Here is a 26,660-nt window from a genome sequence, read left to right on the forward strand (position 1 = left end):
AAAAGAAAACAGATTCCTCTACCTATTAGGCACTTCTGTGGCAATATGTAACACACCCCTTAACCATGACATTGAAGAACTGAGCTGATACCAGCCCCTTTCCACCTGCTCAGCCCCACCTTTTCCCATCCCCTTTCCCATCCGGAGAGGACATCCCTCCCATTGTCCAGGCCCAGATGTTGGAACCATGTCCTTTCTCTCTCTTTCTTTTACACTCACAGACAGCAACTCCAGCTTGTTAGAAAATTCTGGATATTCTGTCTTAATTAAATACCTGCTCTCTGCTCCCCGCCCTCCTAAGAGCCACCTTCAGCCTTTCCTGGATACCAATAGCCTTCTGTTTCCATCTTTGCTTTCCTACAATCTCTCATCCACACAGAGTCAGAGGGAGCCTGTAAAAACATACATTGGGGGTGGTGGGTGTTGCTCAGTGGTAGGGCGCATGCTTAGCATGCTTGAGATCCTGGGTTCAATCACCAGCACATTCATTAAAATAAATAAATTACTTCCCCCCAAAAAACACAAACACAAAAGCATAAGTTGGACTACATCACCCCTCCCCTCAAAACTCACTAAACGGGTCACCATGTCATTAGGAGCCAAAGTCGTCACAAAGGCCTCAGGACCCGGCGTGCTCTGCCTCTCTGCCCACACTCTCCCCCTCACTCTGGGGGCCTCTGGCTCCGGCTCTTCCTTCTTCCTCCGGATCTATTCTGCTTCAAGTTCATTACTCCGTGAGATCTGCCAGGATTGCCTTATTCTCTCCTGCCTGCCTCCCACCCCACCGCCATCACCCGAGTTTGCTCATATCACTCTTTTTTAAAAATTTTTCCAAACTCTTGCTACCCCAACATGCTGCCTGTTTCCTCTGCTAAAATTCTGAGCCCCCAGTGATGGGGAGTCATGTCTATTTTGTTGACTGATAAAGCCCGAGAGCCTTGGGAACGGTCTAGTTAGGAGATTCCCGTATGTAGTAGGAGCTTATACACATTTGCTGAATGAATGTAGATGCCCTGGTCCAATCCGATGGAGCACTTCTGTGACGTGCTCAAAGAATAACTCTCCTTTCCACCTGAGAGGGGGTGACAACTTCCCTGGTGATTAAAGGCAAGAATTTTTTGCTTTATGCTGTTAACCTTAGGCGGGGAGACTGGGGGATCTTCATATATATTTTTAAATTTGGTTCACTCTGCAGTTGGTCTTTGGTCTCTGTATAATTTTGAGAAACTCTTTATGAGTGATCATTCTTTGATCAGATTGAACAGGTTCCAGGAGGAAGGACCAAGCCTGTCCCATCAGCCATTCTATGTGTCTTGTCCTGGGACCCAGTGGATGCTCAGCATGTAAGTGAACCGACAGGTGTGAGTGAAGAGATGGGAGCATCTCATTATTGTGGCGGATCTCTGTCCAATGCCTTGAGATTTGGGAAAGGGTTTACGAGTGCAGAAGGGAGAGGTCAGGTCCTCTGTGCTTTTCCTGAGTGCCCTGGACTTACCCATTCCCCCAGCCCCCTCTGGGTAGCCAAGCCAAGGAGCTGGGCCACCAGGGGTTGTGCTGATCAATAATCCACCTTCACCCCAATTCCGGGGGTAGGTACACATGGTTGTAGACACTGGAGTCAGGTCCTTGGAGGAATTCCTCACCGAACTATGTTTTGGACCTTTTATTTTTCTCTAGAACCTCCAGCTGAAGAAGATTGTCTTAGACACATGAAAGTTGAGGACACCTTCTGTCCCCTCGCAACCCAGGTGGGGCTGGGAGTCTGCTGTTTCTATAGCCGGTGGGCTCGTGTTGATTTGGGCATCCCTGTGCCTGAATTCCTGCAGTACACTCGGTGGTAAGGATGGGGGTGCCTGGCAGGGAGGGAAGCGGGTTGGGAGACTGTACAGCTGGGCTGATGTTAACCTGGGGTGAGCGGGAGCTTGCTGATGCATGGCATCTCGGGGCAGGGAACTCTCCACACTCAAGAGGGGTTCCCACTCCCGCAGGGGCCCTTTGATCAGGGTGCTGGGCTGTCAGGGGACCACAGGGGTCCCAGTGAGGATTAGGGTACCTTCAGGCAATGGGAAGTGTGGGGTCCAGTGGCAATTGAATTAACTGTGCACCCAAACCCAGCCCCCACCTCTTTCAGCCTGTTTCCTAATCTGCAAAACTGGAATGTTATTAAACATCTCGCGGGGTCATTGATGGGCTGGGACAGACTAGACAGTCAGGAGCTGGAATTCCTCTGTCCCCTGATTGTTTGCCTTCTTTCTGACTATTTGCTCTCACAAGTTCAGTCTCTCTGTCTCTCGCTCTTTCACTTCTAAGTTTCTCTCATGCTCTGGTTTCATTTGATTTCCAACCACCACCCCTCCCCTCCGCCAAACTCCAGATGAGTGAACTTGATTTCTATGTGTCAGTTCCAAATTCCCAGGAAAGATGCTCTGTCACCCTCTGGATCTGCTGTCCAACCCATGAGTTGTGGCCAGAGGAGCGAGTCCTTCTGGGACCAGCAGAGGGTCTCTGCCCAGCCCCCAGCCACCACTGTGGGAGCACATAGCTCTCCGTGGAGGAAGTACTGGCTGTGACCTTGTGTCACTAAGTGTGAATTTATGTCTTCTCTTGAACCACCTTCATCCTCCTAAACAAAGATGAAAATTAAACACTCCCGGGATTTGTGTCATGGAACACTCAGGGTGGGGGCTAATGGGGCTGGAATTTCTGCTGTATTTAAGGGGCTACACTGAATCCCCAACGAGAGCCTGCAAAGGGAACAGCACTGGCCACACCCGGCACTTAGGACGCTGAGTCTGCGTGACGGTGAGCCAGGCTTCTGACCACAGCTCAGGGGTCTGGTCTGACCAATTAGCCTTTGAAACCAACCAGCTTTGGATTCCTCAATCCCACCCTGAGGTTTTACCTGAACCATCAGCTTCTGTATCTCTGAAGACAGATGCTGAGGACCCTTCACGTAAGCCGTTCGCACAGCCCTGTTCAGGCCTTTGTGCTGCACGGTCTGCCCGGCGAGCTGACCGAGGTTGGTATTTTACTGATGTTAGAAGTACTCTGGTTTCCCGATGTACTGTTTCACTGAACAAGCAACAGAAGCCACTTCTCGCTGATAAAAGCAGAAAAGGGACATAATGAAAAGATACTGGGAGTGGCCAGGACCGGAGCCAACCCAGGAGCTGTAGGAGGTGTTAGGGAGCCCCAGGCACCAGGCTGGGAGGGGTGCTACCGGGCCCCCTGCCACCCCAGAAGGGACCCCCCTCCACCCGACCCTCCACCTCACTCACTGCAGGTTCATGTCCCGGCAGGGCCAGGTCACACTGAAGCCACCAGCACACACCTCAGTTGGGGAGCTGGCCCCGTCTGAGCTGCGGGCGTGCCTGGTGTGGGGAGAGGCCCAGTTAGAGGAAGGCAGTTCCCCTACTGTTCCGAGTTAAGGTGCAAGTCAGTGCCCATCACTCAGGAGAGCCGGGCTGGACGGACCTCATTGTGGTGACTAGGCTGTCTGAGTTCACTTATTACTTTCTACGTTTGAAGGCCCTGGAGGGAGAAAAAGTGAAGGTTCTAGTACTTATTTTGTGTTTCCCACGTACCAGGTGTGGTAAACAAGCCACTTCAGACAAGGCCCGGAGCAACCACGTAAATAGGCCACGGAGCAAGTCGTGCAGTCAGGCCTCTGTGGTCCCGAAACCCGTGTCCCCATCCGCTCCATAGTTACCAGTGGAAACTAGGGGGATTTATGGGACTTTGTGCTCCTGTGGGGGCTGGGATATGTGTGTTTAAGTCCACATCTTCAGAAACTCGGCTAGAACCACAGCCACTGATTGCACAGTGGCAGAGGAAGGGAGGATTCCAGCCTCTGGTCCAGCTCGTGTGGAGCTCAGAAGTTCTTCCTCCTCTCCTGAAAATAACACCAGATCTGAGGGAGCTGCAAACCCACTGCTCTTCTTAGATCCCAGAAAACTGAGGGGGAAAGCTGCTCCCAACCCAGAGAGGTTGCAAAGGGAACAGCGGGCAGGCTTGGAGATTCACAGCTCCCAAGGCAGAACCAGATTTTGTAAGAACCCCGGGGGCAGGCAGATTTAACAGGTCCCTGAGGCCAGCAGGAGGCTCAGTGTGGGGATATCAGAGTGTGACAACTCCAGGGGGCCAGTCAGAGGGGCCCCATGCTCTTTTTCATGTATTTTACATCCAGGACCGTGTCCTGTTCTCAGAATGAAGGTCAGAGGATAACTCCTCATGCTTCCTGCCTGGAAAGGAGAAAATAACTGTATTGAAATACACCCAGAACTTTCTGTTTCATTGGGGGAAGCTGTTTTTTGTTTGTTTGTTTGTTTAATGAGAAATAATTTTACCAGAGCCTAACCAACCTGGGAGAAGGGAAATCCCTTCTGTGTCACCCAAATTGGGGTGGGGGGAAAGAGACAAACTTGTAGAGGTCACAGCTCAGGGCACAGGCTCAATGAGAACTAATCACAGGACTGCAGATGCCCTGCTCTGTCCCGCTCCCCCAACACCTTACCTCCATGTCAGTAGGGCCCGTGTGTAATAACAGGAATAAAACTAAAAGAAGTAAATGTCTCAGGAGTGTCTAGGGAAAACCCAAAGACAGCGGGGAGATGAAAACAAGGACACACAGGCTGTTTTAGCCTCTCACACAATTAGCTGTAGCAAACTACACACAGCCCAGCACCAGTAGATAAACAGACAACCTCACAGAAGAAATTATTTATTTTGGTTCTCTTACCCAGTGCATTCCATGGTGCATCCTCGCCTAGAATTGAGTGGAAACAAGTCCATCTCAGAAGGGACATAACTGAAGAGGGATGGCTTCCCAGACTCTGAGGGACAGAGACAGCACCAGCCTGGGTTAGAGAAAGGTGAGGGGTGGGGTAGGGTGTGGGCTGCCTTCTTACCCAAATAAGGAACCTTCCTGAGGCCAGCACAGTAGGAGGGAGGGCCATGGGGTGGAAGCAGCCAGACTTCATCCTGAGAACTGATGGGATGCCTCAAAGGGACAATTCAGGTGCCCAAACTGGGCCCTGAGTGTGGGAGCCAGTCGGTCTGACTCAGAGCCCAGGACTGAGGTGGGCGCACAGCAGGCCGGTCTTACTTGGCCGGATCCATTTCACTTCTCCGAAGCCCTGTGTAAAACATGAAGCGTGGACGGCCTGGTGAGCACAGCTCTGACCTCAAGACCGGTTTCAACTCCTCTCTTCCAAGAGAACAGCATCTCTGAACTCGTCCTGGGTGACCTCACAGAGATCACCCTAGTGGCCCAGGCTAGTGACCGGGAACATGTACCTTCCTGCAGGCAACCCCTGACGTCCACTGATGCATCATATACTGGCAAAGAGTGAGTCCCTGTGCATTGGTCTAACAGCAGAGACTCTGCCAAAGGCCCAAGAGGTGGTGTGTGGGACATGCAGGGGTGCAGGATTGTAAGCAGTGCAAAAGTGTAACTGCTGACAGGGGTGCAGGGGCTGTGGAGGGCGCAGGCATTTCAGGGGATGTGGGGGTGGAGGGATGCAGAATTGCAGAGTGTAGCAGGGGTTCAGAGGTGCAGGGAGTGTAGGGATGCATGGATGTGCTCAGGGACGTGGCCAGGATTACAAGGCAAGTGCACATCCTTGCAGTCAGCCTGACCCAGGCAGGCTATTGCAATGCTTTGGGGCGGCCGCAGCGGCGGTGGGGGTGGCCGTTGGGTGGCTGCCCGGGCAAGCCGGTCGATTTCTTCTCTTCCCTGCAGCCTGGCCTGGGGTGGGGATTGGCCGCCGGAGATTCGCCAGATGTTGGACTCCAGGTAAGCTTGCTCCTGGTAGGTGGGGCGGTTAGGTCAGCGGGCGGCGGCAGCGGCAGAGGGGCGGAGCGGGGCTACCCCTGGCGAACGGGTGGAATAGCTGCCTTGTCCTGGCTGCTGGGCCTGGGAGCGGCCTCTGCTTCCCCAGGTCGCCGGACACTCCTGTCCCACTCAGCTTGCTGAGTGCGGAGTGGGGGCGGGGCCGTTAAGGTGCGGGACCCACGGGGGGAGGGGGGCTGCCGCGGGGGAGCCGGTCAATTCGCTCCGCTCTCCCAGGCGGCGGAGCCAGGGGCGGCTTCTACTGCCCTAGATGCGGGACGCGGGTCTCCAGATGAGCTTGCTCCTGGGAGGCGGCGGCGGAGGCGGCAGGGGCAGGGCATGTGTTCCAGGGAGCTGCTCCATTACTTCTCTCCCCTCGGCCTGGCTTGGGGGCGACCTCTGCCGCCGGAGATTTGCCTGAGGTCCGACTCCAGGTGAGCTTGCTCCTGGGAGATGGGTGCGGTGCGGTCAGGGATCTGGTAAGTTGGTGGCTGCGGGGATAGGGAGGCTGCCCCGGGGTAGCTTGTGGATTAGCTCCATGTCTGCACCACGTGGCCTGCAGGCGGCTTCTGCTGCCCCAGGTCCCGGGACACCTCTGTCCCACTTTGCCTGCTGGGGGCGGGAGGCAGGGTAGTCAGGGTGCAATGGTGGCGGGGGTCGGAGGCCTGCAGCGGTGGAGCGGGCCCATTTACTCCCATCTTCCCCGCGGCTCGTCCTGGGGGCGGTCTCTGTTGCCCTGGGTTACGGGACACGTGTATCCTAGTCAGCTTGACCCCGGGAGGCGGGCGTGATACGTTTGGGGTGGTGGAAGCAGCGGCGCGTTTTCTTATGAAGCCGGTCCATTTGCTCCCATTTCTCCTCATGGTTTGCCCTGGGGGCGGTCCCTGATGCTCCAAGTTCGCCGGACGTCCATCTCCAGGTCAGCCTGCCCCCTAGAGGAGGCCACTGTGAGGTCAGGGGGCAGGAGCGGTGGCTGATGCGGGGGGATGGGGATGTATTGGGGAGTTGGTAGATTGGCTCCCGTCTGCGCGATTGCCTGGTGTGGGAGTGGCCTCTCCTGACCCAGATCAGCGGACACACCTGTCCCATTCAGCCTGCTGGGGAGGGGCTCCCTGGGCGGTGCCTTTAAGGTGCGAGGGTGGCGACGTCGAGGGTAGAGGGCCTGCAGGGCGGAGCTTGTCAATTTGCCCTTCTCTTCCCCGCGGCCAATCCTGGGGGCGTCCTCTGCTGCCCAAGAAGCCCGATGCCCATCTCCAGGTCAGCTTTCTCCTGGGAGGCGGGCGCGATGAAGTCGAGGGGAAGGGGCAGCCAGCCGTCGCAGCTACCTAATGGGGCCACTTCTTCTTTCCCCTGACCTGGCCTGGGGACGGCCTCTCCTGCCCAAGATTCGCCTGACACACCACACCAGGTCAGGTTGCTCCTGGGAGGTGGGTGCGGTGAGATCAGGGGGTGGAGAGGAGAGGGTTACTGCCTATTGCGAGCTGGAGGATACCTCCCATCTCTCTGGAGGCCTGATGTGGGGGCGGCCTCTGCTGCCTCTCGTTCCCAGGTCACAAATCTCAGGGTCATATTGTCACGGGGGTGCATTAAGTTGGGGGGCGGCGGGGTGATGGTGAGAGTATGGGGTCTGCCTCTTGGGAGCTAGTGGTTTAGCTCCCATCTCCCCAGCAGCTTGGCCTGGGGGCAGCCTCTGTTGCCCCAGGTTGCAAAGCACAGTTTCTCTGACAGCTTAGCCACCGGAGGTGGGCAGGATGTGCTGAGGGGACTGAGGCAGCCACCAATGCAGCAACGGAGGGGGCTGTCCCTGGCAAGCTGGTCAATTTGTTCCCATCTCTACCTTTGCTTCCCTAGTTTCGCAGGACGTCCTTCTCCAGTTTATCCTTCTCCTGGGAGGTGGGCTCAGTGCATGCAGCCCAAGGTCTGGGCTCTCCCCTTGGGAGGGGAAGAACTCTCTTGTTCTCCTTTGTCTTTATTCTTCAGTGAAGGGGTTACTTGGCCCAATTCTTAATCCTGAGAAAGTGTAGCCTGTGTTATGGAAGAGCTGCTGGACAGTGTGCTTTCTAGGTGGGTTTTCACATCAGCTGATGCCCCAGGCAGACAGGAAAGCTATTACTCAGAGCTTCTTAGTCTGGGGTTGGGGATGGCCCTGCTGTCCTCACCATACTTTTTAAAAATGTGTTACTCCCCTCTTTTTCCTAGGTGACATTTTAGGTTATTGGGTCACAGATTGCTGGCACACCCATCCCTGTTCTCAAACATCTTTTAAACTTTGGTGAAGTGATAAGTAGGGGAAGATGATTTACTGAAAGGTAAGAATACGTAAATTTGCATTAAAGCTACCTTCTGTCAATCTTTCTCAAATGATTTTTGTCGGATTCAAAATCAACGACCTAGTGAATGTTGTACTCTTGTGTAAATCATTGATCTTTACATCACATTTGTTGAGTGGTCACCGAGATTTGTTTAGTAGATTATTCCTGAAAGGAAAAGCTCAGGCTTTTGATAATTCCTTATCTGATGTTACCCAGGCAGTCACAGTAGAAAACACAGCTGATATAAAAGTCCCTCACCTGCCTGAACTGCAAAGCTTCAGGGATTACCGATTCCTGAAATGCAGGTGACTCTTGATGATAATCTGGGGGATGGTTTATATGATCAGATTCTTCCAGTCCTGTAAATGGGTTCCGTGGCCCCAGCCCCAGGAGAACTGGTCATAAGGGCCATATCGTGAGGGGTGGGATGGAAGGCAAGGTGTAAGAGCTGGAATCACTGAGATTCCACACTCGCTAAACACAGACTCCAGAGCCTAGTTGTTCTGTTCTGGATTTGAGAGTTTGTTCAGACATGATTCTTGCCTTTAAGGAGTCACTGCCTGGGTGGAAGTAACCTTTACATAAATCTGAGGAGGATGGAAATTAAGTAGATGGGCTGTTATGGTTCTCAGTGTGCCTAGGCTCGCTCTTCCAGGCACTCATTGGACTAACGAGAGTCATGTTATTCACTCATTCACTGATTTATTACCCTTGAACTGATCATTTGTCCCACAGTAAGTGAAACAAGGGATCAGGAACCTGAGTTTTGTCCCCTCTCCTATCACTGATTGTATCTGTCAGTCGGGCACCCTGCGTATGCATTGTGAAATGGTGGTATTTCTTGCCCAATGGGGCTGCACTGTCAGTTCTGAGAATCAGGGGAGACACGTGGGTAGGAAAGCACCCTGACACACATGGCCCCCCCACCCCGTGAGACAGCATTGTCGATGCTCAGGTGACCCGATGTAGACCGCGCTGCTCAACCTGAGCATGGTTAGTGATCTTGGTGGCTATGAAAATACAGACTACCGGTCCCTACCTCTGGAGGCTCTGAGGGTGTGTACCCCAGAATTCTGCATTTTTAAAAGGACTTTAATTCTGGTGAAGATGATCTGAGTGTCCCACTGAGAAACACTGGTGTTCGAGGCACCAATATTGAGGATTCTCAGGGAGCGATGTCTTTTCAGGATGGTCCTAGGGCCCTCACTTGAGACTTTTGCCTTGGGTTTAATTGTATGTGTTCAGAAGTGATGTCTCTCACTTCCAGTGCTTGTAAGCGTGATCTGTACAGGGATTTACTCTCAGTAGATGGCAAAAACTATGATTCTTCAGGTCACCGAGCTAGAGTGTGAGCGATCTTTTATTTTGGTGTTCTTTATAGCAATGCAGAGTCTCCCGAGAAGAGATTCAGACTTAACAGCTTTGTGTCAGACTTTGGAAGACCGCTGGTGCCCAAGATGTTCTCTGGCAGGACAATGATGAATCTAGGTCCCTCTTTCCCTGCTACATCAATGAAGTGGACCACTTGGACAAGGCCAAAGCTGGTATCTCAACCATTGCCCTTGACAGTGATATTCGGCTCCAGGAAGCCTTCAGATGCAGCAGGTGGCCAGAGGAGGAGCTGAACAGGCTCATGAAATGTGACATCCCCAACTTCATCAATACAGACCAGAACTCTTCCGTTGGGGAAGATGATCTCCTGATTTTGGAACCTCCGATTGTTCTAGAAAATAAGCCATTTGCTCAGACCTCACACAAAGACTTGAATTGAGAAACGTGCTTTGTCAAGTGTCTTTCTGAAGATGTGAAGTCTGTCTTTGTATGGCAGGAATTGCCCTTTCACAAAATTGTATGTGTTTGTGTCTGAGAGAGGGAAATGGAGACAGACAGAAAGACAGAGACAGAAGAGAGCCCCCTCAGAAGAGAGCTAGTTAAGGTGAGTTTTTGTGCCTTTAAAAAAAATTTTGGGGTTTTGGGGGGAACAAAGTATTTACACTGTTTCATTCTCCTACTTGGAAACCTGGCCCCATCCTCAGTGTCAGTGGCCTTGAATGGGGTTGGCACGGTGCGTTTCATCTGGCGCTGTCACTACCACGCTCTGCCTTTAGCATGTTCCTTTGCCTGTCAGGGCTGCCACCCTTTTAACCTTAAGGCTAGGAGTCTGGGGTAGATGATCCATCTCAGCTCTGCTGTTTTGAAAATTCCTGATGGCAGCATAAACCAGGCCCTACCTCCTGTCTCTTGCTGGGGCACCCCTCAGGTCTGTGCCTTCTACTCAACCCTTTACTGAGCCCAGTTTTATCAGGAGCCCAAGTGCCTACCGGGATGGAAGGGGACTTGTCTCTCGTGGTCACGGTGGCCGACATTTCCATTGGTTGTGCTGAAACAGCTCTTCTGAGATCCCCTGGCCACCCTTGCTCAAACCTGAGGACAACACTGTCGTTTCTTTCCTAGGAGGAGGATCAATGCATGGTGCACTTTATGACAATCCTGTCCCCAGGAATGCACGGAAGTTTTTCAGCTGAGTGAGGGGAGGTGCCTCTGTGTCCCTGTGTCCCTGTATATCTGTCTGCTCACACTACCCTGCCACCGGCTACTGAGCAAGAAAAGTGCTATTCACCATGCTGTGTGTTTTGCAGATGTGTAGGTGATGGTCGTCTGGCTCGTGTGTGTGGGCTTGGAGCTGGGATGTTGAAGGGCTTATAAATACCTCATCAACATGTATTCAAGGTGGCCTGGTGCCACACAGACTTGATTCATGAAGGCAGCAAGCCTGAACACTGGTTTGGAAACAACTTGGTTTTGATCAGTCACACTGCATGCATGACTCACTGCTAATCTCTGGGTGGTTTTTTCATTTTAGATTTATTCACCCAGTGTCTTGCTTAAGCTGAAAAATACTTTTATTTCACCAGAATATTCTCTGATTCTTTGTTTTCACACATCCAGTTTTTTAATTCCTTTAAAAATTGTTCTGTGTTTATAATGCCTCCTGATTTCTATCATTTCTAGTTTCCCTGTGGCCTGAGCCATGCACCAGATTTTATGTAGGAACTGTTCCACCAAAAGGAATCCCCTCGCTATAATATCTTTTGAGGAAAGTATTATTCTTTGAGACCCTAACACTAATTCGTAGAACAAAGCATGGAACATTTCTTGTAGTTAATACATGTTCATGCAAAAAGAAACTTGATATTTTCATTGAAGAATGTTGATTTTAATAACTTTTACTAATGTGAATATTATTATTCATAATTTAAGTAACCAAATAAAACCACAGTTATTTATTATTAAGATTAAAAACTATTTACATGGTCTCTCAATTAGAAGACTGAAGTGTATTTAAAAATGGAAAAATACCCATGATGACACCATCTTTTTTATTAACTAAATATCAAGAACTGTGCAGGGTTATGATTTGGCCACCTGCAAGCTGCCAAGTTAGCATGCGGTAGTTTGTGGATGCTGCCAGAGGACAGGACACTCCCCCAGGATCAGAGACATAGGACTTCCTGCCAGCACAGCAGACAGCCAGTGGTTCATGTTCATGTTGGTTCCTGAGTTCCTTTCCTATTGCTGTTGTAACAAAGGACCACAGACTCAGTGGTTTAAAGCAATACACATTCATCTTCTCACTGTTCTAGGGTGCAGAAGTGCAAAGTCAATGTCAGTGGGCTAAAACCAACGTGTGGCCAAGGCTACATTTCACACCGAGTCTCTTGGGAGGGATTCATCTTCCTACCTTTCCCAGCTTGCATAGGTGCTCATACTCCTTGGCCCAGGGCCCTGTGTCACTGTGACTTCTGCTGCCACTTCACATCTCTGTCTCTGACCAATCTGCCTCTCTCCTCTAAGGACCTCCGTGATGACGTTTGCTTTCCCACAGTGATCTGCCATCCCAAGGTCCTTGACAGTCACACCTGCAGAGTCCCTTTTGCCATGCACAGTGACATATTCCCAGGTTCTAGGGATCAGACCGTGGACATATTGGGGGCCATTATTCTACAAAGTTCTTCCCTTTGGCTTCACTGGTTCTTGTCCATCCCACATGCAAAATGCATCCACCTCATCCCAACACCCTCCAGAGTCTCATTTACTACACCATCAACTCAAAGTCCAACATGTAGTCTAAGTATTATCAGCTCAAAAGCCTAAATATTTTCATCCTCATCGCCTAAGTCAGGCATGAGTGAGACCCTGGGTGTGATCTTCTTTGCTCAAAATCCTGCAATGGCTTCTCATTTCACACAGTGAAGAAGCGAGAGTCCTTATGGTGACCTTACAGGTTTCCTCCCCCTCCCCAAGCTGAGCTCATCTCCGGGTTTCTCCCTGGCTCACTCTGCTCCAGCAACACTGGCCTCCCTGCTGGCCCTTGGGGACATCAGACTTGCACCCACAGGCCTGTTGTCCTGGCCGGTCTCTGTCAAACACATATGCTGAAGTCCTAACCGCCAGGACTACAGAACATGACCCCATTTGGTAATAGGGTTGTTGCAGAGGTCATTGGTTAAGAAGAGGTCATTAGGGTGGGCCTTAATCTAGTATGACTTGTGTCCTGATAAAAAGGGGCAATGTGGACACAGAGACACGTGTACATGGGAGATGACGTGATGAAATGTGGAGAGAAGACGGTCGTCTCCAAGCCAAGGAGAGAGGCCTGGACCAGCCTCTCCCTCCCAACCCTCAGGAGGAGCCAGCCCTGCTGACACCCTGCCTGCAGACTCCTCTCCCCCAGGGCTGTGAGACAGTGAGCCCCTTTGATTCCTGTCACCCAGTGTGCGGTGCTGTGTTAGAGGAAGCTCAGCAACTAGCACCCCCTTCTCAAGGTCCTCAGTGAGGCCAGCTCTGGCCATCTCATTTTAAACTGGAAACTGCCTTCCCCTTGTCTCTGCCCCAGAAACCCCCTCTCCCTGATCATATTATTTCTATCACCTTCTAGAATACCATATATTTCACATGACTGTCACGACTGTAATTTATGTTCTGCTCCTCCTCAGTCCTATAGGGACAAGGATCCTTATTTGTTCACTGACGGACCTCAGGTGGCTTGACCAGTACCCGTGGCACAGCAGTCAATACAAATTGGCCGGATGGAAGGAGGGATCGTTCCTTACATTCACAGGTGAGTGAACGAAGATTCCGGGGGATTGAGTGTTTCGCTCAGAGCTGGTAAGTGTCAGGCCAAGGTGGGTTTCAGGTACCTATGAACCTGAGGAGGGCTTGAGTGATTCCCTTTCCATTGATTAGTATTTCTCAGGTGTCTCATTTTCTGGCTCTAACTTTTGACTTCTTTCTGTTATTCTTCTAAGCTTTCAACCAGTTTTAAGTTTTAATTCTGCTTTGTCTCAGGTAAACAAATGAAATTTGTAAATCTTTTAACTCATTATTTCATCTAAATACAGTGTGATTAGTGATGATGTTGTATTTCTGGCATCTTGTTTTGTGATATCTATTTGCTTTGCTCTGCTTTTCTCCTTCCTGTTATACACCTTGCAGTCATGGTTAAGGGCATGGCTTCTAGAGACAGCCTATCCGGGCTTGGTTCCCTCCCTTGATAACCATGTAACCAGGATATGTAAACCCTTTGAGACTCACTTTCTTCATATACAAAAAGTGGTACTATCCACCTCAAAGACTGTGAGCATTAAGTGATAAAATGGATGGAGAACTTAGAATAGTGACCGGCCTATTTTGCATTCTTCATTTTGACTTCTTTATTTTTATTCTCTTTTTAAACAATTACTTTAGAGATTACTGTTGAATTTTAATGAACACCCTAGATATTGAAGATTAAAATGTTACTTAACCCATACATTGAATTTTATATACCAAATGATATCTGTATTTTGTTTCCATAAGTTCTGTTTAGTTCTATAAAAAAATTGATCTGCTTTCTTTTACATGATGTCCTGATTGTTCATTATGTTACATAAGATTCATTTTATCTTTTAGTGATTCAGTCATACTTATTTTATGCTCTCTCTTAGATTGTTTCATAATTTTAGGCTCTGGAATATTAATCAGCCTGTGTTTTCCGGTGAGCTCTTTCTTCCCTGTGGCACTTATTTCCTTCTGTTTATAGTTGTGTGTCTGTGTGTGTGTAGAGTTGTGGGAGTTTCTCTATAGTGAGTACAATTTTTTTCCTATGATTGTCCCTTACATCCTGGTTTATAAAATTTCCCTAGAGAACAATTTTGTGTTGCTTATCCTAAGGCTCCAGGTGATATGATCAACCTTGAATTATATTTTTCAGTTTGGGAATTCCAGAATCTTAAGTGGAGTATCAATTTGGATTCCACATTCATATAAAGCAGGGGCGTGGAGATTAGATTTTTTTAAGGGAGATTTTTTTTTCCCTAGAGAACCGGCTGTTTCACCCCTTTCCTGCATGCACAGGTGGAGAACTTTGAGTCTTCCTTTCAGTGAAGAGGCAAGTCATCCAATACGTTTTATGCAGAGGTTTCTATAAAGGAAGACTCTTCTACGTCTGATATGGACCCTTTTTCCTAAATGGACATTGTATCCCTATTTATGTGCAGATGTAAACCCCTTCCCTCCAGGGTGCTGTGGCATCAGCTCACAAGATTACCATTTTGGCGTTAAGTGTCCTCTTTTTATTGTCACCTGGGATCTTCTCTCTCCATAGTTATCTCTGTGTTACTTTTGTTGTTGTATTTTATCCGGCATTACTGAAAGGTTTACTTAAAAGGGATCCTAATTAGCTCTGTTTACCTGTTTCCAGAGCTGAAAGCTTCAGTTCTAGAGTATCTGTTTGATTTTTCTTAAAAATACATTCCAGTATATTTCTCTGGTGAAAGTCTTGACCCTGTTATTTGTTCTCCCATCATTTCCTTATTTTCTTGAATATATTAAAAGTGTTTTATAGCCTTTATTGGTAACTCTGATGCCTACATCACCTGGGGGTATGCATCCTTTGTCTAATATTTCTTATTCTCATTTTATCCATCATATAGTCTTGACATGTTGCATGTCTAGAAATTCTTTATTACATGGAAGACATTGCAAATGAAAAATCCATATCTTATCTTCCGTAAGAGGTTTTCTACCTTCCCGTTAGGCAGACAGGGTGAGGGACTGATCATGTCACTCCAATAAGGCCCTGAGTTGCGTCGACAAAAGTGCCTTTTTTCTTAAGACAGCTTTGAGGTATACTTGGCAAAATAATTTTCACACATTTAAAGTGTACAACTTAATGCGTTTTGACATAAGTATATCCCCAAGGAACCATGACCACATTCAAGACAGTGAACATACCCATCACCCACAAAACTCTTCTCCTGCATTTTGTTGTCCCTCCCTCCCTCCCCGTCTATTCCCCTGGAAACCATTGATCTGCTTTCTATCACAACATACTGGTTTGCATTTTCAAGATCGTTGTATGAATGGATTCATGCAGTATCTACTCTATGTTGTCTAACATCTTTCATTCAGTGTAATTATTTTGAGAATCATCTGTGTTGCTGTATTAATAGCTTATTTTTCTCATAGCAGAGTATTGCTTAATGCTGAGTTTTTCCTGAATAGTTTATTGTGAACAGTGTTTGGTTAGACCATCCTTTGTTTCTCCATTTACTTCTTGATGGATGCGTGGGTTATTTCCAACTTGAGCTATTATAAACAATATTGCAGTGGAATTTAGTTACAAGTCTTTTTATGGACATACACGTTTATTTTCTAAAGCATCAGATGAGAAATATCTGGGTTATATGGTAGATAGGTGTTTACCTTTTTAAAAGAAACTGTTAAACAGTTTTCCAAAATGGTTGTGCTAGTGTAAATTCCTCGTGGTATGTATCAGTTCTGGTTGCTCTACTTCCTTGCAAGCACTTTGTAAGGTCGGTCTTTCTAATCGTATACATTCTAGTATATATGTGAACTAGTATCTCACTGTGGTTTTTAAAAGCATTTCTATAATGACTAATGGCATCTTTAATCAGCATCTTTTCATATGCTTATTATCCATCTGGATATCTTTACTGAAGTGTGTTTTCTGGCCTCATTCATTCATTCATTCAGATGTTTGCATTATTATTGTGTTTTGAAATGTTTTTATTCTGGATCAGACACAAAGAGAGACCTTTACCAGATATATGATCTGCAAATAGCTTCTGTCTATGGCTTGTCTTTTCATTTGCTTAGCAGTGTTTAGAAGAGCTTTGAAGAGTCTTCATTTTTGTAAAGTTCACTCTATCAGTTACTTTTTAAAATAGATGATACTTTTGGTGTCATAGCAAAGAAATATTTGCCAAACCCAAGGCCATAAAGCTTAAGCCTATGCTTTTTCTCCTAGCTGTTTTATAGTTTTAGATTTCCTATTAAGATCTATGATCCACTTTGAGTTAATTTTTGTATATTTTGTGAGGTGTGGATCAAAGTTCATTTTTTTTTTTTGCGTATCACTGTCTAAAAATTCCAGCACTACTTGTTGAAAAGATCCTTTACTCCACTGCATCCTTTTTGAGAATCAATTGTCTATATAAGTGTTGGTTTAGTTCCGAACTTTCTATTCTGTTCCATTATTCTATTTTCCTGTTTTACAGCAACAGCATACTTTCTGATTACTGTAGCTTTATAAAAAAATTCTGAAAATTAGATAGTGTAAGTCTTCCAACTTTGTTTTTCTTGTTCAAAGTTGTTTTGGATATTTGGGATCCTTTGCATTTTTATATGAATTTTACATTCAGTTTCTAAATTCCTTACATCCTGTTCTACCAAAATTCCACCCGTCTTTGGCCATCTCCAAAGCCGCATTTTCAGAAGTCTCTCTAGATCCCAGGTGAAAGGAATTTCTCTTTCTTCTGTGCTCCATTCACATTTCATATTATTTGATTACATTTATTCATATTTGGCTGTATGTACTTGTCTGATCTTTCCAGCCATATGGTAAACTTCTCAAAATTAGGAATCTTGACTTGGTTCCCTATATCTGCTGAGAAAACTAGTTCTATGCTTTGCAGCAGTGAGCCCTGCAGTAAGAGGTATCTGCAGCACACATCTAGCTCATTGCTTGCATATTGTCAAGAAATCCTGCAGATTTAGAATTGTTTATTGATTGTTGTCTCCAAGACGTCTCAGTCTTTTTTTATTTCTATTGCTACTGCTGCAGTTTCAAAGAACAATGGCTAATTATTTTCCAAATATCAAAACATACTGTAATTGAGTTGTGATGTAAATTATGTGCTGCTGTGTCTTAAAAACCTGCTTAGTGTTCACAGGCTCCTTCACTCATGGAAATTTTGGGAGAATGATATATCCTTAGAGATAGCACTGCTGACTTTGGCGACCTGAGCAGCAGTATCTGAACTCACTCCTGCTGTTTTTCTAGTGTCCCATCTAGCCCTCCTCCAGCCCTCCATGGGGGGACATGCAGTTCTGCCCTTGGAAAGCCTGTTGCTTCTCAAGAAGAATTCCCTATGAAAAATAATCATGTCCTTCTTGTGGGGACATTCAGTCCAGTGACCTGACAGCAGGGGAAAATGTTTAGTCTGCTCTTGGTAGAGCCTAAACTCTTCCATACATATTAGAAGAAAATCCAATGAGGAAATTGTGTTGGCATCTAACAAATCAGCATAAATGTCTGATGAGGAAGATCAGCTTCCCCATCCCACTCAGGCATCATGTTGATGTGACACTCAACTTGACTAAAATTTTCTCCTCTGTGCAACATAAGTTTCAAGACATTATGAATGGCTTTTTGTTTTTCTTCCTTGGTCTTTCCACATTCACTGTGTCTGGTGAGATTATATGAATCCTGCTTATTTTCAGCCCAGCAATTACCCTTTTTAAAGGATCACGTGTTTAAAAGGCTAGTGGACAATTTGTTAGAAGATAGAATTCCTTAGATTTTGGTCCTGGAGTTGAATCTTGGTTAGGGGTGAATGAAAATTCCCATTAAAATTTTAAATTCAGTGTTACAAAGTTTTAAAAATAGTTAAATATTAGTCAATTTCATTAAACACTTTAGCAGTTATTTACTTTTAAGCCTGTTTCTGGGGCAATTTTGCAATGATTCCCTCTCTTTATTGATTCCCTCTTTATCAGAATCCTTGAGAGGCCCTTGTCATCACTGTCAGTATCATCATCATCATCATCATAGAACTGATTCCTCTGGACGATTCTAGGAAAATAAAGAGATCGGTGGAGTTATGTGTAGGTCAGTGTGTGCATACACAATAAGAACAGTTATCAGACATTAGATGCAAGATATCCACTTTATTTAGAGAAGAATGTGGTCATGAAATCCTGATGTGGTGAATGAAGGTAGCAGTGGGAACAGAATAGTCAGTGGAAAGGAGGAGGAAGTGAGCGAAGCGGGGAGCATAGATCCTTGGTTAGCCGATCATCAAATTGGTGAGAATGAGGGGAGTGTGTTTGCAGAATCATGTCCCTCCCCCACCACAGGTTAGCCAACTGTGACATGTTTCTGTACATGGTAAAAGGGATGACAGATTATATTAGGAGAAAAATCTTAGAGGATTTCTGTCTTCTAAATTGTCTATTAGCCTTTTAAACCCATGATACATTATTAAAGATTAGTGGAGGGCCACAAATTAAAAGGATTCATATAATCTCACCACACATACTGAATGTAGAAAGACTAAGGAAGAAAAACAAAAAGTCATTCATAAGTGCCTTGAACCTTAAATTGCTCATGAGAGGAAATGTCACACAAGGTGAATGTCACAGCCACATACATAATGCCTGAATGGGAGGGGAGAAGGGGATCCTGAGATGAGACAATAGGATGAGTAGCCTGGATTGTCCAGGTGGGCCCAATGTAATCACAGGGATCCTTAAAATGGAGGACATAGCCCAGCTGAGTTTAAACTCAGAGGGAGGTGTAGCCATGGAGCAGTGTTCAGAAAGGCTGCTGGCCATGAAAATGGAGGAAGTTGTGGGGCACAAGCTAAGGAAGTTGGGTGACCTCTGGAAGCTAGAAAAAAACCAAAAACAAGGAAACATTCTCTTCTAGATCCTCTAGAAGGAAGGAACCCTGCTGTTAAGTTGAATTTAGCTCAATGAGAACTGTGTTGGATCTCTGACCTCCACAGCCATAAGGTGATAAATCTGTGCTGGTTTAAGTTGTTAAGCTTATGGAAATTTGTTACAGTGGTAATAGAAAAATAACATAGTGGGCGGTAGTGTAAGGGATTAAAGGTTTAGGCTGGGGTGTGGAGAGGATTCTGACATTTATACTGAAAAACAACCAGGTGCAGTGGGAAGGTGTCTTAAGGAAGACCTACCTGGCAGGGCTGTTAAGACGACTGTTTGGAGTGAGGAGAGCATTGGATTAGAGGAATCAATTAAATCTCTACCAGAAAAATAAGGAATAAAATAACAGGGCTTCAGTGTTAGTGGATGCAGGAATGGAAATGTGCAGATGGATATAAACATTTCTTTGATATTAGCTACAGGTTTGATGACTGCATGTTGGGGAGATTTAGCCGATGTGAGGGCTGAATGTTTGCATCCCCTCAAAATCCATATGTCGAAACCCCATCTCCCAGGGTGATGGTATGGGAGGCGGGGCCTTTGGGAGGTGATTACTAGGATAAAGTGAAGTCATGAGAGTAGAGCCCTCATGAATGGGATTAGTGCCGTTATAAAGGGTCCCAGATTGCTTGCTTCTCTCTGCTCTCTGGCCCATGAAGATAGAGGGAAGACAGCCATCTTCGAGCCATGAAGGCTATTCTCTCCCAGATACATTGACCTCAGCCTCCAAAACTTAAGGAACATGCTGGTTGTTTAAGCCACCCGACCCACGGTAATTTGTTACAGCATCCCAGACTGACGAAGACAGAGGAGAATGCCTCTGAGATTGACTCTGATTGCCTGCAGAATGCTGAAACCCAGGGAAGTGGGCAGCACAGACGTTTACTCATTTAATCCTGGCAACGCGGTAAGAGATAGAGTCTACATATTTCTCGCTATTTAAAAGGGAAGGAAAAAGAGGCACAAATAACAACAACAACAACAACAACAACAATAATTTTTCCAAGATTCACACAGAACCCCCTGGAGGCAGAGTGAGAATTTATGCTCAGGCAGGCTGACCCCAGAGCCCCTGCTCATAACTACTAAGTCAGATCACCTTGCTTATGTGGATCAATTTTTTTCAAGTGTGATATGAGGGTACTGTGTCCAGTAACTTATAATTTCAAAATAACTCACTGTAAGGGAATCATTAGTCGCAGGCTTTGCAAACCACAGAAAACTAGACATACAAAAATAACTTGTTAGGGCAAGATAACCAATAATGTTTTTAAATATTATACTTGCTGAACTTTTGCAATGAAATGTGTATTTATAATTCTGTCTGGCTACAGAATAACTTCATAATCCTGAATGTGGCTGGTGGCTCCCATGGTGGGCAGCACGGGCCTAGAGAATTTAAGTGACTTGTACAGCCTCGCTCAGGAAGCTCATGGTGGGATCAGAGCTATAGGCTGGGACTTTTCCTTCCTATCCAACAAGTCCCTCTTGGAGGCTTAGAAGCTTCTCCTTTGGTGCCCAGCTGTCTGTCCGTACATATGACATCTTGTCAGGTGTCCCAGCCTGCTCCTGAACATCAGCCAGAACCCACTTCTGCTCTTTTCTGGCCAGCTGGACCGCGGGTTGGAAGCTCCAGCTCAGAGCCCGGGATCGACCCCAAAGGCTTCTCAGCTCTGTCGCCCGTTAGGCCTTTGGCTTCTGCCCGGGGCCGGGGCCGGGGCCTCCGGCTGTGGAAGTGCAAGGTATGGGCTCCCGGGAAATGTTCAGGCTGCTGGGGGAGGGCGGTCCGCGTGTCACAGCCCGCGAGGGCGAGAGTCAGCGTATGTTCAGCTGAATTGCTCCGGCCAGGCCCCTCTGCCCCGGGGCCTCGGCCACACCTGTCCAGGGCGAGGTGTGAACCTGCCGCCTCTCGCCCCAGCCGGGATCCCCTCAGTCCGAGGCTGGCGTCCCCTTCCCCTCTCCCGCCTGCGAGAACTCTCCTCCCAGGCTTCCTCTCCTCGGCCGCCGACCGGTCCCCACACCTGGGCGGGCTGTGTCCCGCGCGGGCGGGGTGTGCGGACCCGGACGGGGGCGGGCGGCTGGGGCTGGCCTCCGAGCGGGGCTGCCGCACGCGTCCCCCACCCAGCTCTCCCTGTCCCACGACCCCGGGGCTGCCCTCCTCTCCCTTTCCCGCTCCCTGTGGACCAGCTCAGTGGCGTGGGCGCTGCTCCCCGGGCTGAGAGCCTCAGGTTGTAAATACCAGCTTCTCCTGGTGGAGTCGGGAAAAGGTAGTGGCAGTGCTGAGGGAGCTTCTGTCTCCTTGCTTAGTATTTCGGACCCAGGTAAGTACCTTGAACACTTTCAGGTGTTATGATGGCGGTGCTTGATGATGTCACGTGTTTTTATAGTGAGAGGGATTTTAGTGGTGAAAGCAGGGCTTGGTTCACCTAAAAATGAGCTGAAGGTATGAGGCTGTGACATCCTCCAGGTTTCCCTCTCCGAGGGTGAAACGTGTGACCGTAGATTTTAGAAAGATAGTTACAGTCCCTAATTAGTCCAGCCCAGCTAGTGTGTGTTAACAGGAACAGCACCACCAGAGGCCTTGGAGACCCAGGGACATTGCAATCCTAAAGAGCTCCTGGCACAGTTTAGTTTGTTCTGGCTTTTTGGTTTTCTTAAATTGTGTGGCAGACTAGTTGTATAGAGGGGAAAATAATTGTCAAGAAATATTTTTTTCATATAACAGCTTTATTGTGACTTTGTTCACACACCATGAAGTCCATCCATTTAAATGGTACAATTCAGCAGCTTTTAGCATATTCACAGTGCTGCAACCATTATTATTCCAGAACATTTTTCATCACTTCAGAAAGAACAGTGGAAATCAACGACCTATCCACCCTTCCCCAGTGATGTTTCTAAAGAAGTTTCTTGGCTATTCCTGACCATAAATTAACTTGTTACATTCCATGAAAAATCTGGTAGGAATTCTAATAAGAATTACATTGAATCTGTCTATCAAAACAGGAATAATTAATGTCTTTATGGCATAAACTTCTTCTACCAATAAATATATCTGAGACCCTAAATTTTCATCTGTCCAGAGCCTGGCCCATGGGAAGTCCTCACAAATTGTTGGGCTTGTGAATGATGAGATTCTATACATTCTTAGTTGCAACTGTAGTTTTCACAGAAGAGAAAAGTAACCTCAGTGAAGCCAAGTGACACTCTGATGGTCAGAAAGGGTGACAGTCAGTTCTGGAGTGATCCAGTGGACTTGGTGCTTGCAACCAGAATTCTCCACCACCTACAGCTAAGGGGATTACAGTGTTCTTTTATTTTTTTAATGACTTGCTTTTATTTTTCTAATTATTTTTTATTGAAGTGTAGTTAACTTACAATGTTAGTTTCAGGTGTACAGGAGAGATTCAGCTATAAACAGATGCATATGTATATACATAAGTTTTAGATTGTTTTTAGTACAACTCATTACAAGAACTTGAATATAGTTCCCTGTGCTATATAGCAGGTCCTTGTCATTTATTTTATATTTATTAATGTGTATCTGTTAATCCCCCCTTTCCTGCCTGCTAAACACAGTTTGTTTCTATGTCCATGAGTCCATTTCTAGCAGCACCGTTTTTCCTAGTTAATATATGCTGCTTGGTGGTTTTCAGTTTCAGTAATTCCATCTTATCTGTGGGCGTTTTTCTTCTGGTGGGCCTGTATGTGGTTTTCACACGTGGTAACAGAAATCTGTATTTGGGAGAATTCCAGGCCTCAAGTAGTCCCTGGTACAGAGCGCCCACTGAGCTGATGCTTGAACTGGGAAAAAAGCACAGTAAATGTTAGAATTTCCACTATGATTGAGACTTCAAAGTTTCTATAATCTCTCTAGCCCACCTTAATTTTGGCTGCACCCATACTGAGTAAATTGGTGGAACTCCATGTTATGGTGATGTAGAGACAGGGCCTTGTATGCTTCTTCTCTTTCCTTTTTCTAACACTCATTCTCCTGGGCCTCCCAGATCTTCCCACAGTGGTGCCCAGGGCTGGCTTGGTGCTGCACTCAGGCAATATTTGTTAATAAGGCCCTTTCCTCATCTCTTCTCAGCGTCCGTTTCCTTCTCTGCACAATGAGACCATAGACTAGATAAGTGCTTTTCAGTTTCTTTTAAAGCCATGTTTCCTTTGAGAAACAGAAAATGCAAATCTCTCCTCCCATCCCAACCGTTTAGATTTTGATACGTCCTCCAAGGAGTGACAAAGTTCTTTGTGGAAAACTGCTGTGATTGTGATTCCAGGTGGCACAGAAAAGACTCTTCAGGGATTTATTGCAGGGAAAGGGCAGGAAAGGGGCTGTATGTCACACTTTCTAGTGTGAGCAGTGGAGAAGGGGATTGGGTTTAAATACGGTGTCCGATGTGGCTTCTCTCTAATCTTGCACAATGCGATAAACTTCTCTCCCTCAGTTTCTTCATGTGTCAAGTTGGGGTGATAGTATTTTAGGGCTTTTGTGAAACATTATACACATAATCCATTTGTGTCTCGTTAGAAACAAGAGCTGCTAGGGCGTCAGTGATTTCTTTAAAAAAAAAAAATCTTGTCCATAGCACTCAGTCTGTGTGTATTTTGAAGTTCCTGGAGGGTGAGTGTTGAAACTAAAGTCCATATTCGGACAGGTGGCCCATGGTTCTCTGTGCCCCAGATTGCCCCCTCCTCCCCAGTCCTCTTCCTCTCAGTCCAGGATGAAGTTCCCTTGTAGATTTACACAGAAGTCTTGTGGAAATGGCATTTCATTTTATTGTTTCACAAAGAGGGGCTGCCATCATGATCTCTGTGGTCAGGTTTTGGTGAACTGAAGGCTATGCAATTGGGGGTTTCTATTTAATAAAAAGAAAAATAAATTATAAATACAAACTTAGACCTAGGTTGGTGACAAGGGCTCTTGGAAGTGGGGACCACTAGATTTGTTAGCTTCAGGTGCAGTGGCCTCTGGCCACGTAGACCCATCCTCGTGTTCTGAATTTGGAGGGACCAGTGGGTTCAGTGGGAAATTTAACTGAGTGTATCTCATGGTCTAGGAATTGTTCTATTTGTGCTGTGTGTTCCTTATTTGAGACAGTGAGCTCATTTAACCTCAATATCCTCTTTAAAAAATTAGACTTTTCATTTTGTGATGTAATGTAGATTCCCATGTTGTAAGAGATAATATAGAGAGGGCCTATGAACTTTTTGCCCAGTTTTCCTTAATGGTTCGCTCTTGCAAAATTCGGGTACAATTCATTACTGACTCACTAACCCTTTGAAGTTTGTGTTATTGCCTTCATTTCTACTCACGATTAAACTGGGGCTTCGAGAAGCACGCAGGCCTGTCCAGGTCACCCACATGGTTAGTGCAGAGTCTGGTGAACTTGGGCTTGGGATTTCTAGGCAGTACCACTATGATGCTCTATGGCAGGGAGCAGCATTCACTTTGCTTGTTTATTCATTCATTCAACAAACATTTATTGAGTAACCTCTGTGGGTCAGATGCTTTCATAAGGTTATCAGATTCTTCAGCAGTACTGAGAATAAGGTAAAGTTTTCTTTTTTTTTAATCTGAGAAAATTAGATGTGAGAAGTTATAACCTCCACCAAAGGTAATATAGCTCATAAAGGAGCGATAGTAAATTTCTACATTTCCCCCTTTTTATGCAGGTGGTACCCTAGGCATTTTACATTTACAAACTTGCATAATCCAGATATATTCTTGTAAGGCAAGGTTTTTTTTTAATTGAAGTATACTCAAGTTTACAATGTTGTGTCAATTGCAAGATGTTTTTTGAAATTTGAATTAAAAAATATTTTTTGAGGAGGGTAAGTGTGTTTGTTTATTTGTTTCATTTATTAAAATGAGGTACTGGGGTTTGAACCCAGGACCTCGTACATGGTAAGCACGTGCTCTACCACTGAACTGTACCCTCCTCCCCAAGGCAAGTTTTCTTATCCATTATTCTGCAGCTTAGGAGTTCAAACAAATTGGAATTGAAATCCTGATGTTTAGATCCCACTGTGGTTCTTTTCTCTATATTTTGCTTAAAGGGATTTGGAAAGCCGTTCCTTTGTTCATTTCTTTATTCAGCAGTTTTGAGCACTGACTTTGCATCAGGGTCTGGCTAGGTACTTGGAAACAGAAAACAAGAAATGACTGCTGTGCATGCGCAGCAAGCCTAGACCAAAAGCTGGGTAATGTGATCGGAGCTACACTAGCCATGTGCAGACGCTGAGGACAAACTGTACCCCCGGCTTTGCTTGCCCTTCCCTTGCCTTCTGGCTGGTACACACGAGGTCACCGCAACCCAGAGGGGCGCACAGCCCACAGCAGAGTATGTATCTCGATCTCCTATCCCCTCTCTGCAGGGGCTGCAACATGAGCATCCCTCACTACGTGCAGTGCGCTGAGAACGACCAGAATCTCCCCGTGATGGTAAAAGCCGTTGGAATTATCTCAGAGGAGAATTTTTTTTGCATCTATAAGCGAATCTCCTTGGTGAGACAGATCAGCCCGTGCGGCTCCCAGTGGGCACTCTGTATCCACTATAGGCACCACTATGCACCCGAGAATGAGTGGAGAAACTTCCAGACCCATTGCAAGGTCGTGGGCTTTGTCACCATTACCGACTGCCTCTTGGCCAAGGCCTTCGAGAAGCTCCACGTGCAGAGGAGCTGTATGGCACCTCGTTAATGACTCTCAGCTCTTTGTCTTTGTGCTGTATGGGGAGGTGGCCGAGCAGACGCGCACCTACGTGGCTTTCAATCTACGAGGCCTGCAGGCTGTCGGAGAAGAGGATCAAGGACTTCACTGGGTCACTCTTCATCATTCTGAAGTCCAAGTGGCTGAATAGGGCCCCCAACAAGTCTGGAGACAAGATCCCCCTCCTCTGCACCTTGTTTGAGAAGGAGAACTTCATGGGACTGGACACAGAGAGCAGGTAAGTCTACCTGTAGGACCGGACACCCTGGCTGTGTGCCGGATTGCTTCCCTACATCCAGGAAGGGATCAGCAAGGAAGAACGCTGTCTTGTAGCCAAGGGTGGAGGAAGATGCAGCCCGCCAGTTTACAGACATTTCAAAGTGAATCCCCCTTTGTTTCAGAGAGGTCCTTTTAGGGTTAGTGTGGACACTTCCTCCCGATTTTCAGCCAGGACCACTGGTGGGACCCCTGGAGTTTCTGTCCAATAGAGTAGCCACAGCCACTGATGCTAGGAGTGCTGAGGAGGAGGCTGGTCTGAGCTGACATGTACTGTAGGTCAAATGCACATCAGACGCTGAGGCTTGTCTAGAAAAAGGAATGTATTCTATCTTGTTACTTTCTATATTGATTACATGTCAAAATGATAGTATTTTACATACAGTAGAATAAGTAAGATCGGTTCTTAAAATCATTTTCTAATATTTGTTTTTTTGTTTGTTTGTTTAATTTTTAAATGTGGCAACTGGGAAACTTTCTTTACATGGATCTCATCTCATTTCTGTTGGGCAGC

The 26,660-nt window shown here is 46.7% G+C and overlaps 1 protein-coding gene and 2 long non-coding RNA genes across 7 annotated transcripts; all 3 read left to right on the forward strand.

Annotated features, from left to right (window-relative positions):
- Positions 1-1,294: 1,294 nt before the first annotated feature.
- LOC140692943 (uncharacterized) lies at positions 1,295-6,196 on the forward strand. Its single transcript, XR_012068582.1, has 7 exons — positions 1,295-1,343; positions 1,678-1,837; positions 2,932-3,019; positions 4,743-4,871; positions 5,215-5,347; positions 5,741-5,794; positions 6,068-6,196. It is a non-coding gene; the product is annotated as an uncharacterized lncRNA (long non-coding RNA).
- A 783-nt stretch (positions 6,197-6,979) lies between these two features.
- LOC140692947 (uncharacterized) lies at positions 6,980-9,798 on the forward strand. Of its 2 annotated transcripts, none has more exons than XR_012068586.1 (3): positions 6,980-7,238; positions 8,030-8,139; positions 9,524-9,798. It is a non-coding gene; the product is annotated as an uncharacterized lncRNA (long non-coding RNA). The 2 variants fall into 2 exon arrangements; XR_012068587.1 differs by lacking the exon at positions 6,980-7,238 and adding an exon at positions 7,688-7,894.
- Positions 9,799-9,860: 62 nt separating this feature from the next.
- On the forward strand, positions 9,861-26,020 carry LOC140692919 (trafficking protein particle complex subunit 9-like). 4 transcript variants are annotated; one of them, XM_072957130.1, is made up of 5 exons: positions 9,861-10,078; positions 13,140-13,264; positions 19,942-20,062; positions 20,767-20,897; positions 25,537-26,020. In XM_072957130.1, the coding sequence occupies exons 3-5, from the start codon at positions 19,970-19,972 to the stop codon at positions 25,859-25,861; spliced, it is 549 nt and encodes a 182-aa protein (XP_072813231.1). In that variant the 5' UTR covers positions 9,861-10,078; positions 13,140-13,264; positions 19,942-19,969; the 3' UTR covers positions 25,862-26,020. The 4 variants fall into 4 exon arrangements, 1 of the variants encoding a protein (XP_072813231.1); XR_012068531.1 differs by lacking the exons at positions 19,942-20,062; positions 20,767-20,897 and adding an exon at positions 10,597-10,785 and having other exon boundaries at positions 9,864-10,078; positions 25,537-25,758; XR_012068532.1 differs by lacking the exons at positions 19,942-20,062; positions 20,767-20,897; positions 25,537-26,020 and adding an exon at positions 18,205-18,276.
- Positions 26,021-26,660: the final 640 nt, after the last annotated feature.

The sequence above is a fragment of the Vicugna pacos genome, unplaced genomic scaffold, assembly GCF_048564905.1.
Source record: "Vicugna pacos unplaced genomic scaffold, VicPac4 scaffold_19, whole genome shotgun sequence".
NCBI classification, from domain to species: domain Eukaryota; kingdom Metazoa; phylum Chordata; class Mammalia; order Artiodactyla; family Camelidae; genus Vicugna; species Vicugna pacos.